This window comes from Trichophyton benhamiae (assembly GCF_000151125.1).
Source record: "Trichophyton benhamiae CBS 112371 chromosome Unknown contig00269.3, whole genome shotgun sequence".
Classification (NCBI taxonomy): Eukaryota; Fungi; Ascomycota; class Eurotiomycetes; order Onygenales; family Arthrodermataceae; genus Trichophyton; species Trichophyton benhamiae.
In genome coordinates, this window is record NW_003315092.1 from 158135 (window position 1) to 173408 (window position 15274).

The following is a 15274-nucleotide window of genomic DNA, read 5'->3' on the forward strand; positions in this document are numbered from 1 at the left end:
AACATACCGAGCACGCTAGTGCTTATATTGCCAACAATGGAAAAATACGCCATGCTGCGTGCGCCGGGGCAATAATTACGCCCATACTAAATAAAAATGCCCGTTTTGCTACAGACGCTTTACCCATCGGGTTTCGTGTTGAATTCAACTCTCCCGAAGAGCGTTCATCTCTGGTTAATATAACCATATTCAACCGCCTGATAATCGCTTCTGCTGGGCCATCGTATACACGATGGATTGGAAATTCGACCGGTTGTGTGATGGGGGATTGCGGGCTGCAAGGACTTGGGACGCTCGAGCAGTTCCAGTTATGATCCCACCATCTCGGTAGCTCCAATGTTTAACTGTCTTTGCGCCAAATTGTTGGTTCTTCGTTTCGTTTCTAACCATATTTCGTCGAAACAGGAATGGTTACCTATCTAGACGTTATTACTAGGTATAATAAGACATGAGACTCTAAACTCATGACTAAATATGTTAGGAAATCCTAATAATAACTCCGTTATAACGACACTGAGTAGTTAAAGACAGGATAACACCGAACAACGGGGTAGTATCACCACACAGTTTTACAAAAAAAAAAAAAAAAAAAGACACTCAAACACCAAAATTGGGCAACCAAAAGAATGCAAGCTATGTTTGCTAATTAAATGCGGCCGCAGAAGGGAATGTCAAGAAAGAAACAAAAAATTTTTATGTATCACACCGCTTATGTGGAAAGTGACGAGGCATTCGAGATAATGAGGTCAGGCTTGTAGGAAGGGGAGAAACGAAAGTCCAAGGGATGAAGACTTAGGGGAATGGTGATTAAAATGATATAGATCGTAGAGGGTTGGTCATACAAGTACGGGAGCAATCAATGAAGGTAAAAAGCAGCCGCCCATGTAGTTAAATGAAATAGTAGTGAAATGAAGAACTAAGCCGCCTCTTAGCTTATTGCAGGGAACAAACGAAATAGCCTCTCGGAAGATGATCGAGTGAGAAATTATATTCCACCATTACTACCCTTGCGCGATCCAGTTGCAGAAGGGGGTGTGGCGCTGCTTCCATCGTCGTCCTTCGCAGAATGAGATGCCGAAAAGGGTGCCGATGATTCAGATTTTATAATCCTTGAGTGGTCACTTTCAGAATGGGGGTCCTTGCCGCAACCCTTGACAAGTATATGTCTCTGTGCAAAATAAGGATTAATACCATGTTTATAACTCAAGAAGAAGGAAGAAAAAGGGCAAGGATACGTAAAACACACCTTAAGAGCATCCTTTCTCGAAAAGCTTTTGTCACAGTGGTTGCAGGGGAATGGCTTAACAGCCAGGTGAATGCGCTTATGTCGTTTTAGGTCATGATTTCGATTAAAACTCTGCTGGCAAGTGTCACATCTGAATGGTCTATCATTTTGAGGGCCTGGGGGGCCAAGTCCATGCATATGATGAGCTTGTGGATGCTGATGCGTATACATTTGCTGTAAGCTAGCAGCATGCCCACTGTTGAATGTAGGAAGGATGTTAGGCTGCATAGAGCCTATCAGAGCCATCTGGCTAGATGGGTGATGGACATTACTCATCACGGGGCCATTCATGGCTGGAAGGTTGTATGAAGGATATGGGCGGGTGTATTGGGGGAGGGGTTGCTGGCCTTCGACTGGAACTTGTACCGGCACTCCAAGTCTCTGGGAGCTGTCACTGACAGAAGTCTGGTTCATGGACATTGAGGCACCCGGATAAGGCTGGAAACTAGAAGGGTGTTGTGGAAGGGGCGATTGTTGTGGGCCTGGGTAACGGAAACGGTGTCCATACGGGTCCAGCGGCGACTGCTGTTGGGAAGCTTGAGGTGATATATGGCTAGAATTTGCCTGGGAATCCATTAATGTTTGTGCCATTGTTTGGGACGAGTGTTGTGACTGGTGTTGATCGACCTGGTTGGAAGGATGCTGCTGAGAGTCTTGTGATTGCGAATGATGTTGTAGTTGTGAAATCGGTGGTTGCGAGGTCCCCGAGGAAGGCGGGTAAGGGGATATCGGGCTGTACTGTGACAAGCCGTCTGTAGCTGTTGATGGGGGAATATTACGACCTTCACAGTCGCGTTAGTTATGCAAGTTTCAAGTATCCACAATTGAACAGAATTTTGGGGCCCTACCAGCGTTGAAGGGAAGAGATGGGACACCGGGCCAGTATGCAGGACTGCTCTGCCCAGTGGAACCAGAAGTACTGGGAGCCAGGTTTAGTGAGAACGAGTTTGGTCTGTCTATCTGTGGTTTAGAAGCGAGCCCGATGGATCTCTTCTGACCCCTCGGAGATGAAGATGGGGCGTTTGGGCTATAATATTTTGAAGAGTTGGTCGGTTGAGGCTGCAACGGTTGCGGGTTGCTACGTTCAAAGCTTGGTAGTATTGTATCGTTTGACTGAGTAAACTGCTGATGTGGATGGAACACCGCCCCCATTCCGGGCGGGGATACGGCAAGAGCAGCCACGGTTGCAAAAAGGCTCTGTTCGGTTGTGAGGCTGACGGACCAGCGAGATGTCTCTTGGTCAAGGCTCCTGGAAAGACGTTGGATATGTTATTTGGTACAATAGCTGATGAAGGGCTACCATGCAACCAGGTGGTCAATTTAATAAACAGAGATGCACAGATCGAGCTGTAAGCCGTGTATAAGGTATATGTGGAGTTGTGAGAGTGATGTTCCTGCGCCACGCCGAAGAGCAAATCAACATTCGGGTGTAAGAAACTTCCAGGTGAAAAATGAGGAAACCGTTTCTGGATCACCTAGATCCTTAATAATGCTGCCAAAGATCGGTGAGGCTGCTTCCCCGAGTAATATTTTCGGTGTTGAGCTAAAAAGCAAGCTATTCAAACATTATCTTTAATCCACCAGCCGAAAGTGGTTAGAGATAAATCCACTATGTGGTTGAATATGCAGAGCTGGGGGACTGTGGCCCAGGAAAATGGAACGCAAAACCTCCCTGAAAAGAAAAGGAATAATTCCCCGGATTGGCTGTTGATGTGGAAGGCACTTGTGACAACACAAACGTTTGCTTTTGGGTGCAAACAGAAAGAGGAGCCTCAGGACGCTCTTAGCAGCATCACGCGCCCAGCTGAAATAATATCAGATCAGAAAGTGGGCCGAAGTTCTGTCAACAACCAGTCCACGTTGGTAAATTCTGCTGCTGGAGGTAGTCTAGCGCAAGCTGGGGTATTAATTCATTAATTATCTAGAGGTCAAAGTCAATGACCAGCGTAATCGAGAAATTTGTTTGCATGGGATCGACAGTGGCAGAAGGGGGGGGGATGGACTCAAGATGTATACCTTGAATGGATTCGGATCCAAAAGTTGATAAAGAATCGGGAGGGTGGAGTTGGTGGGACGGTGATCAGTTGGTAGCGTCCTCCATAGACGCTCCGCTGGGCACAATGGGTCCTGACCTGGCAGCTTGACAAATCAAATAGAAAGATGGCGACGCAAAGCTTTTGCACGATGTTTTTGTCAGGTCTTCAAAATGTCCTCTTCCTAGGTATGTCCCTTTTGTTTTTCCCACTCCTCAGGAGTTTGCGACGTGTCTGGTAGGACAAGCCCCCTGATGCGTGGGTGGCAAAAGGTAATGGATTGGGTATCGTGCTGGCCTATCGATAGTAAACAAAGGAGGTGAAGGCGGATAAGGGTCAGCTTCCCATAAAATGGGATGCTGGGCCAGGGGGGAACTGTAAAATAAATAAGCTGAAGGTGGGAAGAAAAAATAGCAGGTGCTAGTCGAAATAATCCCGGGCCCAGATTGTATAAATGGGGCGGAGAGCAGGTAAATAAGAATAAGAAGCAATTTGGTTGAGGAAGGGATAAGTCACAAAAAAAAATAAAAAATAAAAACACTCTTATCACAAGAAGAAATAAAAGGTGACAAGGGTGAAAGGTAATGTCGTTGTTTTCGGGGACGTCTCCAGCAACCAGTCAAATAACAGGAAGAAACGAAAGAGCTTTGGATAAATTTGTCGATCCCCTTTTTTTATCGATCGACTTGCTCGTACTGCAGGAGAGAAACTAATAGCGGATATGTTAGGAACTCTGACGAAGGCGATCAGCTCTGAGGTTGGGGGTGCAGCAACAGGCCAGATCAAGGCCCCTTTTTTTTCCCTTTCCCCGTACTCTGTACAACACATTCATCGACAGCGGGATTGCTTGTTGATGTACAGTGTATGTTCCCCATAGCCTGTCTTCAACGGAGAACAACTCTGCCTATCCCAATCCAAGTAGTTACGAAGGGTGGTCAGGTTGACTCTTGACAGCGAGGCCATCGAAAAAGCATTTCACACGCGACAGCCCAGTCTTCTTTCAGCCTAGGACTCTTTGGGTTCAATTCCTCTCTCGTTTATTCAGTTCCAATCACGTCGTGCCTTGCTTTGACAGAGAGGATTGGCCACACAACAATGAGCGTGGGCCAAAGGGAGATTTTTTGGTAACGACATGGATGGGGGAGGCCTTGACTGGGCTCCCAAGGGCCTCCTTCCGCGGGTCCCACTGTAGTAGTGGGCCAGAGGCTGGTGCTTATGCAGAGAGAATGGGACGGATCGCACCCATCCGTCTGTCACTGGCGCAGGATGTGGATGCGCCTTTTCCACTAGTACATGTCTGTGTGACCGCCCTTGTTCTCGTCCTTCGACGATGTTGGTGGATCGGCTCACGCAGCGCGTCCAGCGCAGGAAGCGTCGGCAGGCGGGCGGGGCAGAGCGTAAGAAATGGCGAGAGTTAATGCAGCAGGGTTCAGGGATGCGTGGTCAAGGGTGGTAGGATGGGATGCTGCGGTCGACGCTAAGAGGGAGACCATTCGCCTGCAGACGGCCTCGATCAACAGCGGTTGCGCTGAATTGGCAAGACTTGGCCCAATAGTGGTTGGGCGTCACCTCTCACACCAGAGAAATCGGTCGAACCAAACGACCGCAAAGGTTATATCAATCTAGTAAAAATCAGCGAGGTGGTCAACTGGTACTCCGTACTCCGTACAAAAAAGAAACGGCAGTGGTCACTGTAAATCCAGTATGCTGCATGAGGTACCTATCAATCATGTCACGGGCCCGGGGAGTTTAGGAACAGAAAATAAAGAAAAGAAACGACAGCAAAGATAGGAGAGGCAGAGGGAGGGAGGGACGAAAGATAAAAGCGCCAAATGCATAACGGTTTTAGCATTAAGACTTCATCCTCCCAGGTTGTTGCGAGATATAAAATATAGTTGAGAGAGTCAAGCAGGTCGAGCTGCAGCTCACCACTCATGCATATTTTCCTTCGCATGCCCCCATGTAACAGACATATTAAGGAGCTCAGGCTAGAATCACTTCTATCCAGGAGCTTCACCGCAACAGACGTCCTCGATTCCCAACTGGAGTGTTTCACGGTTTGGCCATCCCTGGAAAACAACCACGAGCTCATCCTTATCCTTCTTCGTTGGGCTGAAACCGGTTTATGTCACTTCCAGCGTATACTCTGCATGTACGAAGTACTCCATGACCAACTCGGACACGCTGTCGTATTCCTCGATCCCTTAGTTATGTCATTCATCCATTTTCGCCTTCCCACTTGGCCGATACGTTGGCACCCCACGGAAGAAGCGAGCTTCAAGCTGCAAGCAAGCTTCACTCTGACAGAGGGTTGGCAGGCAAAGTCTCCCGATTCTGGGGACTAACCACGCCCGAAATATGTAGGCTGGAGGTAATTTTTTTTTAAACCCTTGCATGGCCATGCTTGCTGGCTGACATTGGTCGCTGGTGGCGCGCACTCTTATTGGGGCACGATCCGTCCTCCATACAATTTAATATTGTCCCATACTTTTTTGTTGATAAAAATAACATCTGGGATGGATATTTGTCCCTAGAACCTGGATGACCCCTGATTAATAAATCAGATACATATATTCCGAGCTTCGGATACGTATGTATGTCCCTTCGTACTCCAGAGATACGATCTCAGGATGAATCCACCCAAAGATCAGGGACCATCAGCCGATGTCGAGCTTCACACAAGGCTGTCTTAGGGCTGAACTAAAACGGCTGCATGTTGACTCCAGCCCTTGGGTCAAGATACATACTTACATGCTCCATACCTACCCTTGCCGAATCGCCACTACCACGAGGTAAGTAGGACACCAGCCGTGCCAGAACCAGCCTCAGCCTCAGCTCGTGAAGCACCCAGTGCTGCGTAACTTGCACAGCCAGCATCGGAAATTATCCAGAAGGTAGGTAAAAACTTGGTGTTGTCAGACTCTCGGGAGCGCAACACGCGCCGTACAGAGCAATAGTTATCCGTGGATTTTCAAAAGAAACAATTTTCTTCGGAATTGTCACCAGTTCCCGGTTTTCTAGCCTCGCGGTTGATTTCATTCCTTTTTCTTTCTCATCCCTATCTTGGAATTAACACGTTTGGCCGTTCAGTTGTCAGAATGTGAGTGACTAGTCATGTTACCTATCACTTTATAGACCCATATACTCTTTTTCTCTCGGTTGTTATATAGGGGTAGAACGGAGTTATTTAACTAGTTAGTGGGCCCGGCCATGGAGAAAAATCGGCATTTCAATGTTTCAGTCTCCCCTGCGAAAATGTGGTGATATTGTTGCGCGTCCCTTTATTCCCCTTCCCCTGGTTGTTGTTCTGTTCGTCGTCGTCGATTCGATGGTTTGACGTCGTCGGTTGGAATAAGAAATTGTTTGTGTCAGCCGAAAGAGGAAATTTTGACCTTCTACCGCAAATGTCGTTGCTCAACTGCCGCGACATCCAACACAGCCCCAAGCGATGCGTTTCCCGTCTTTTTTACCTTTCCTTATCTCGAAGGGCATATTTTTACCGGCTGGACGCAGCGAGCAGAGAAGAGAAGATATATCCGTACCCTCGTCTAAGTGAAGCTCTGTGACCGTGGAAGACGACTTCGCAAGCGAACTGGTGCATTGCCTCCCAAACCTGCTATCAGTAGCCAGCTGTTACAGGGTCAGGCTGAAGTATCTACTTTCGTCAGGGCGATAGAGAGCAACCCCCAACGATCCCCAATCCCCATGGCCTTTGGAGGTAGGCTTTTAGCCGTTTCAGCGAAGCAAATTGGACGGATGTTAAGTTAACATTCAATGTCGGCTTCGTGCCCAAATATTACCCAAATACCCATCTGCTTTAAGGCTTATGGCCGGTCAGCATTCAAGGAGATCATCATAAGTACTCGAAAGTGCATGGCGTCAATGTCAACGTCAACGTCTGCCAAACCCGACGTGAATACGTCACACCGAATAGTCATCTTACGAAGACTGATGGAGGAGAGAGTACCGGGCGATGGGGATGCATCTCTGGCTATCATCATGAAGTGCATTAGATTGACTTGAATGGATTGAATCATAACTCCCTTAGCCCGGGGAAAATAGTTATAACTACTGCCAAGCCCTGCATATTATTATGAATCAGATGCAGTTTACCAAGTTATAGGAGTGGCATCTAGAAAGCTGCTACTGCCTCTTATGCAAACTTCAATTTGTACAAAAACGATGGCGTGTTGGTTACACTGGATGGCTACTGTGTTATGATTCGATAGATGGTCGTAATCTGGCAGCAATACGACTGGCGCCCTTCGACTTGTAAGAGGGAGGAAAGAATATGCATGATCCCTGTAGTTCGTTCCCAGGCATCAGTATATGTACCCCAGCTTCCAACCTCCTCAAGTTAGTCCTAACAAACGCGTTTCGCTCCATCTAACTTGGGGATAAACAAACCACCAAAATGATAGCTCTCCCTGTGCGTATACTCTCGTTGGCAGCTGGTTTGGCAATAATTATATATGTTTCTTCATGCATATGGAATATCTTCGCTCGTCGCCAGGTCGCGCGCCGTCATGGCTGCCAACCAGTGGCAAGATCCTCGAATAAAGACCCTTTCCTAGGACTTGATGTTATACAACGAGGAGTCCGGAACTTCAGAGAACACAAATCCCTGGAAAGAATGGCCGAGAATTTTTACAAGTTCGGAAATACCTTCCGATTGAAGGTGTTCACAACTCCCGTCATCGCCACTATCGAGCCAGAGAATATCAAGTCCATCCTAGCGATCAATTTCAAAGACTATGGAGTCCAGCATCGCTTACAAGTACTCGAGCCTCTTTTAGGCAGAGGCATTTTCGACACGGATGGCGATCATTGGGCCATATCTCGAGCCCTGATCCGGCCAAACTTTTCCCGCGATCAGGTGGCAGACCTTGCCATGTTTGAGAAGTTGATCCCAGACTTATTCGCATTGATACCTCGAGATGGAAAGACTGTAGATCTACAGAAGCTGTTCTTTCGCTACACTACAGATTCTGCCACCGAATTCTTGTTTGGAGAATCAGTCGGAACTCTTAAAAAGCCGCAGCCGGAGTTTGGCTTCAGCCATGCCTTTGACTATTCTTTGAAGAATATTCTCCATAAGATTAGGCTGGGGCCACTAGGCCTGCTTTACTATGACCCGAAAGCAAAGGAATGCAATAAGATTTGTCGTGAGTTTGCGCAGCAATTTGTCGACAAGGCGGTTCTCACAGTCGAATCCGACAAAAACAGAGACCAAGAAGACTCCAAGGCAAACGGCCAGAGATATGTATTCCTTCATGAATTAGCATCACGTACATCCGACAAGCGCCGTATCTTGGATGAGGTTATGAACGTGTTTGTCGCTGGACGTGATACCACGGCCAGTCTTCTGAGCAATATGTTTTTTGTACTGGCTAAGCGTCCAGAGATATGGGCAAAGATCCGTACAGAGGTATCTAGTCTCAATGGCCGAATGCCTACGTACAATGAACTACGGAACCTGAAATATGTCAGGTATTGCTTGAACGAGTGTGAGTGGGGCGGACTATAGCTATCAGTTCCAAGTTACGGAGTATTTGCAAGTCTAACTAGCCTTTAACAGCGTTACGTATCCATCCCGTTGTACCGACAAACGACCGTATCGCTCTGCGAGACTCCATCCTTCCGATGGGAGGAGGTGAAGATGGTAACTCTCCAGTCTTCGTGCCAAAGGGAACCATAGTCAACTATAGTATATACGCAATGCACCGGCGGAAAGACTTCTACGGGCCTGATGCAGATGTATTCCGTCCCGAGCGCTGGGAAGATGGACAACTCCAGCCTCGCTGGGAGTATTTACCCTTTAATGGCGGACCACGAATCTGCATAGGCCAACAGTACGCGTTAACCGAAGCGGCCTACGTTACCGTCCGTATGGCCCAAGAGTTCAAGACACTGGAGAGCCGAGACCCAGGACCCTGGGTAGAGTCATTAACACTGACAATATGCTCCTTGAACGGGACGAATGTGAGCGTCATCCCTGCGTAGCCTGAATATCCCGAAAGGAATGGAGATGATACTATCAGCATGGTTAGCTATCCACCTTCTCAACTCCCTCGTTTTCCAAATACTTGTAGTTTAGGTCGATGTCAACACTCAGCTCTTGCCAAGATACACACGTTCCTTACCTGAAAAATTGATCCAATCAACTTACGTAAAAAATAGGAATTAACTTAAAATTTTGAGATTTGTTATTTTATTGGCTCAACAAGCTAGGCTAGTCTATTAGTCATCAAATGTATCAAACTATAATTAACGGCGAGGAGCAAGGAGAACAAAATTCATATTACTAGGGATATTTCCGAATCCCTAGGATTATATTCAAATACATATCCTGCATGCGATGATATATATTTTCCAATATCCCATCTGGACCAAATAATGCCGCTCGGTATGCATCTTTCATAACCAGCGCCGTCTGGATAACATGCATCGCCATCTCTGCAATAGCAGCCCTATCCTTCTGGGCCTCCCCGGCCTCCATCTTCTTCCAAGCCGGATATTCAGTGATAGTAGCAAGGATGTCGAAGGTTGTGAGAAGTTCTATCGGACCACTCTTCACAATCTCCATGGCTGACTCGAATGTGACACAATAAGCACAGAGGAAATCGTGCTTGAACTCAGCTACATCCGGCATTCCCTTTTCCGCTGCATAAAGGATTGCCGCTACATCATCGACGATGTCACCTCCATGGGTGAGCTCCTGCGTAACTCTCCTAGCTACCATTTGGTTTTCACCAGGGATTATATCTTCGATTCCAGAAGCGGAGGACTCTGTCTCATCTTCCATCTCCTCATCAGAGTCAAGGTCGTTGTCTCCATAGGCAAGCTGCTTTCGTCTCTGGAGTATTCGAATACGCCACGCTGGAGTCTTTTTGTTGATATACTTGACAATTCGCTTCAGGTCTTGAACTCGGGACTTTGGTTCGGGGTACGCTATGGGAACCGATGGAAGAACGACTCCCTGCCTGGCAATCTATATCAAAGAGGGGTCTTGGTCAGTTGCAATGGGGAGAAGATACCGGGTTGAATATCGACATTCTACAGTGCATACCTCTCGCAGGATTTGGGTGTGGAGGTCGTCGACCTCTTTGCTTAGCTGGACATTCCGTTCATGGAGCTGTTCAATTCGGGCCAGCGGTGCAAAAACGCCTCGACCCACATTTGGTTCCATGACTTGATGATGTTCGACTCTTCTATTATTGATATCCACAGGTCCTGTTATCAAGCACTGATAACGATAAAGATGAGCGTTTTTGGGTTTATGAGTGTAAAGCTAAAGCAGGCTCACAAGTGCTGCGTCAGTTTTTATATTGCAGTTCTCGGAACAACGCAGTTGCTTGAATTGAGTGAAGGTCAACCAAAACACAAAGAATACTCACAGGATTTATCCTGTATGAAGGCGATGGCCACATAGTAAAGGCCGGATATCACTGATGCCCCCAATCTAGTAGCTTCCAGCTAGAAATGGATCCATGGGGCTATACCCACTCTTAGAAGCTGGTGGATACTACTGATTAATGAAGTATTGATTTTGATCTATATATGCAGCCTGGGCAGGGAGAATACGAGAACCAATATGTAGATTCAAAGCGAGTAGACAGAGAGAGTCACTATTTCGTCCGAACTACACCACCTAAAAGCAAGAAAATGAATGGGAAGGGTAAACAAAACAAAACAGCATTGCGCACTTCTGCCTAAATGCCCAACCGAAAAACAAGAAGAAACAAGATAAGAGAGAAATAAAAAAGACGTATTAAGGAAAAGGGGGTTGGTTGGGCATTCAGAACAGACGCGGTTGTATCAATCAAAGCAAAGCAAATCAAATCAAATCAAATCAATCAAATGGAACAAGGAGGGGAAAGGCGTTGACAATAGCAAAAGGCAAGGAAAGGGAAGGGCAAAAAATGATCATAACGAATCAAAGCGATCTATACGAATTACCGGAATGAAGGTACGCAAAAAAAGACCTGCGTAGCAAAAGAGAGATGGTACTGGAAAGTGGATAGATGGGGGGAGGGAGTGGGGCATCGTATTATTAGAAGTAGAGTTGAGTTGGTAATAAAGCCAGAAAAGACGATGTAGTTGGGTGTACCTCTTGTTCAACAAGAGGTATAATAAACCAACTGGGTCTCATCAATCAGCCAACCAAAGAAAAATGGGGGGCGCGGGAGAGGCGGGAGAGGCGGGAACGAACCAAGGAAAGCAAGGAAATCAAAAGAAGAGATATATAGCGAGGGCGGCTAAAAGGCGGCCCTAAAAAGGTTGAAGAAAAGGTTTTTTTATCAGCCATTGGCCAAGAGCTGGGGCGAACGGAAAGAACATAGTTCATTAAACGTAATGTTCCATCATGGGGATATGCTTTTGAAAATAAAAAATAGCCCCATTGCAAGAACTTCAGAGATGTTTTATTGGAAAATCCGCATTTGAGAAGATTAAGAAGGAGCCATAATAGCTTGACGCTGGGGGCGAAGGTGAAATGGGAGCAAAACCGCTTGGCTACAAGCTCATGGTCAACCATTCCCATTCTTGGCTGTTGGTTCTTGTTGCGCCAGCCGCCAAACTGTGGTGAGCTGGGTTGAATGCTGCTGGAGGTTGACGGGGTTGCTGGGGCGGTGCCTGGGTCACTCTTTGTCTGCCTGACAGGTCTTGCTCGGGAGGGTTTCTGACATTGGCGTACATCCCTGAGACTGACGATTTATCAAGACACCGTGGCCGACCTGGGATGAGTCGTGATGGTGTGCCGGAGGCTGTGGTAGGGGTGACGTTGACGTTGCTGCCAGGCGAAGTGATGGGGAGAGTTTGTCTGGGGGGAGCAGCGGCTATTGGCACGGTAGTTCTTGTAGGCACAGAGCTAGATGTAGGGGTGGTTCCTGTGCTGGAGGGCGTGCTCGAGATTGGAGTCGGGGGCTGGGAGAGGGCCGATGGCCGGGTGGGGATGGGGGCCGAAGATACAGAAGTCTGGTTGGTGGAGTTTTTGCGGGAAGTCTTCTTGCCAGCTCTAGCTCCAGCGCCTGCAGCGACGTTGCTTCCTCCACCACGATTGCGTTTTTTGATGACATCCGTCTTAAGAGCGAGGGGCCGTACGACGCCGTGGAGTTTGAGGAACAGGCCACAAGCGTTACATAGGAATTGGCCCTCGGCATTACGACGCCAGAGGGGAGTAGTTTGCGTGAAACAGTTGGAGCACGACGTCGTTGCACCAGCGGGTTCGGCGTTCTTCGTGGAACCAGGACTAGGACTTGCAGGCCGGGAGGGGGAGTTGCTGTTAGGCCCGGAGCTGGGAGAATGCGGTGATTTGAAGCCGCTGTTGTTTGCGTTGTTGCTGGCAGTGATGCTGTTGGTATTGTCACCCCCTTGTCGAAGGAGCTGGGTAGCGTTTGGAGTAGATATTGTGCGAGGGATCTTTTGCCTTCTCGGATCTGGATCGCGGTTACGCAATTCGGTTACAGACGCGGCTGACCCGTGTGTTCGGTTTAGACTTCCAAGCTGAGCCCAGTCACTGCTTCTCTCGTCTAGATCGCCTGCGCCCATCACTAGCGGTTTCGACGGTTGGCTGTGGGCGGACGGCATTGAATTAATGGAGCCGGTATAGCTTCCCTCCCACTGCATACCCGAACCAAAGTTCATAGTAGCGTCGTCGAGTATGCTGAAGTCCGCAGAAAGGTCCATGTTACGGTCCAGAAAGACGTTTCCAGCATCCTCTTCATTATCTGAATCTCCGCCAAAGCTGAACACATGTCCCTTTGCCGAGGATAGACTGGTTGACGGCCGAGCAGAAGAGTCAGTCATGGGCTGACAGGTAGATGGGCTAAAGTGTGGCTGCTGCTGCTGCTGCTGCTGCTGTTGCATGCTGAATCCGGACGGGTTGACTACAGAGGACGCTCCACTACTGCCAGCCATGTTGAACGACTGGTCGTTGCCGGCATGGTGGTACATGTACCGGGATGTTGCAGGGGCCGAAAGGTTCGAGAGCGAATGTGAGTGGAATGAGCCTACCGGGTGTTGGAATGAGGCGGAATGGTCCTTTTCGAAGGCTGGCTGGGGGGTTGAGACAGCCGAGTGATAGCCTGAGGCCGTTGAGGAGAAGAAATCGGTAGAGTTGATGGAAGAGCCTAGTGGGGTATGCGAATAGAGGTTGGAGAACGCTCCACTCTGGATATGGGACAGTTCTGTGGGGGAGAGCTGGAAGCCGGTGGTGAAGGATGGATGGTCCAGGGCATTGGCAACGTCGTCAACATGGAAGGAATCCAGGTTCAAAGGAGCAGGGTGAGGTGGATGGCTTCCCAGGGTAAAACTGTGACTATGGCCGTGGCCGTGGCCGTGGCCATGACCATGGCTCTGACTATGACTTTGACTTTGACTGTGGCCGTGGTGATGGTCCAGAGTGAAGTCAGTCATGCCTGCATCAGGATCTGGATCATGGGAGATGATCAATCCATGCACCGGGGGAACATGAGGAGACGACTCTGCTGGTCGTTTCCGGGCCTGAGGTATCATTATATCAGTCTATGAACCGTAACGTATTCATCGTAGTAAACCTGATAAAAAGACCAAAAAAAGAAATAAATAAATAAAAGACAAGAAAACATACGATTCGTTCGTCAACGCTGGTCTTTCTGACTCTGCGCTGGACATAGCCGAACTCGCTGGTCTGAGTCCCGACATGCGGATGATGAGGGAACGAGGCAGGCATGACGATGCCCATGGGGGAGTCCTCTTGCTCCTCCTTTGCATTCCTGATAGGAATTGCCGACGCCACGGCATGCTGGGAGGAAGGATCTTCACTCATCGAGGGAGAGAAGCCCGTAGGCGAGCTGATGGAGGACGACGGAGCCACGAACGAGTCGACGTTCATGGGCTCAGCAGCGGAAGCAGGCTCCTGCGATCGTTGGGCTTCCTCGCTCTGCTGTCCCAGCCTGCCACAGCCAGTCAATACATCATCACTAATTTTTTTTTTTTAAAATTAAAAAGGAATAAAAAATATAAAATAAAATAAAAAAATAAAATAAAAATAAAAACGTACCTGGCCTGCGCCTGTTCTCGTTCCTTTTCCTTTCGCAGACTGACGGCCATCATGCGCCAGGTCAAGTTCTCCATCCGCTCCTGGTTCGGCAACTGGGTCTTGGTCCGGCTGTACAACTTCCATATCTGCGTCGCTAACGGGTCGTTTTTCTGCAGCTCCTCGGTGTTTTCCAGCGCAGTGCCATCTCTCCAGTCCGAGAATACCGACTCGCGGAGCAACCCCCCGCGAGTGACGCTGTCCGGCAGCTTCCGCTCCAGCTTGTCGTGGGCTAACGGGGGCAGAGGAGAGGAAACGGGGACCACAAGGAGGCGCCTCTGCGGGTGCCTCTGTCTCTGCGTCTGTCTCTGGCTCTTGTCTCTGTCTCTGGCCGGGCGGGACTGTGTGTGAGGGAGCCGCCTTTTGTCACTCTAGGTTTCTCGCTCGCTCGCCGCTGGTCTCTCAACGCAAGCGCAGCCAACGCCCGGTGGTATCGCCAGAATCCGGCTGCAGCAGACAGGAAGGCCGGGCAGCTGAGCGTCTCGAGACGGGGTGAGCCTGTCGCTGTCGAGGGAGGGGGGGGGGGGGGGGGAGAGTCGAGTTTCTCCTGGGGGGGGGGGGCTGGAAAGACGGTATGCCGTCGTCGTCGTATCACTCTCGCTATCAGGAGGCACACACGGGTGTGAGAAGGCCCGGGGCGAAGGGCGAGCTGCGTCTATCTCGGAGGCAGCGCCAGTCCACGGAGTCAACGCTGAGATTGGTCGCAGGCGGGAAGAGGGAGTTGCAGTGCTGTCTCGATCTCTGATCCGACGGTTGTTTTTGTTTGGTCTGGCTCTCGCTGGCTCTCGCTGGCTGGCTGGCTGGCTCGTCCGTCCTTTTTCTGAGTCTTCAGAGACTAACTTTGGCGGACCAAGTGGGAGTTTTTTGCCCACAACATGT

The 15274-nt window shown here is 48.9% G+C and overlaps 4 protein-coding genes across 4 annotated transcripts; 1 reads left to right on the forward strand and 3 right to left on the reverse strand.

The window, feature by feature from the left end:
• Window positions 1-985: 985 nt before the first annotated feature.
• On the reverse strand, window positions 986-2437 carry ARB_01736 (C2H2 finger domain protein, putative; the record flags this gene model as incomplete). Its single annotated transcript, XM_003011935.1, has 2 exons — window positions 986-2043; window positions 2134-2437. The coding sequence occupies 2 exons, from the start codon at window positions 2435-2437 to the stop codon at window positions 986-988; spliced, it is 1362 nt and encodes a 453-aa protein (XP_003011981.1).
• Window positions 2438-7732: 5295 nt separating this feature from the next.
• Window positions 7733-9321, forward strand: ARB_01737 (cytochrome P450 alkane hydroxylase, putative; the record flags this gene model as incomplete). The annotated part of the gene is made up of 2 exons (XM_003011936.1): window positions 7733-8825; window positions 8897-9321. 2 exons carry the CDS (start codon window positions 7733-7735, stop codon window positions 9319-9321), a joined length of 1518 nt encoding a protein of 505 aa, XP_003011982.1.
• Window positions 9322-9622: 301 nt separating this feature from the next.
• ARB_01738 (uncharacterized protein) lies at window positions 9623-10507 on the reverse strand (the record flags this gene model as incomplete). The annotated part of the gene is made up of 2 exons (XM_003011937.1): window positions 9623-10309; window positions 10388-10507. The coding sequence occupies 2 exons, from the start codon at window positions 10505-10507 to the stop codon at window positions 9623-9625; spliced, it is 807 nt and encodes a 268-aa protein (XP_003011983.1).
• Window positions 10508-11832: 1325 nt separating this feature from the next.
• ARB_01739 (GATA transcriptional activator AreA) lies at window positions 11833-14433 on the reverse strand (the record flags this gene model as incomplete). The annotated part of the gene is made up of 3 exons (XM_003011938.1): window positions 11833-13842; window positions 13928-14279; window positions 14360-14433. The coding sequence occupies 3 exons, from the start codon at window positions 14431-14433 to the stop codon at window positions 11833-11835; spliced, it is 2436 nt and encodes an 811-aa protein (XP_003011984.1).
• Between the last annotated feature and the right edge of the window lie 841 nt (window positions 14434-15274).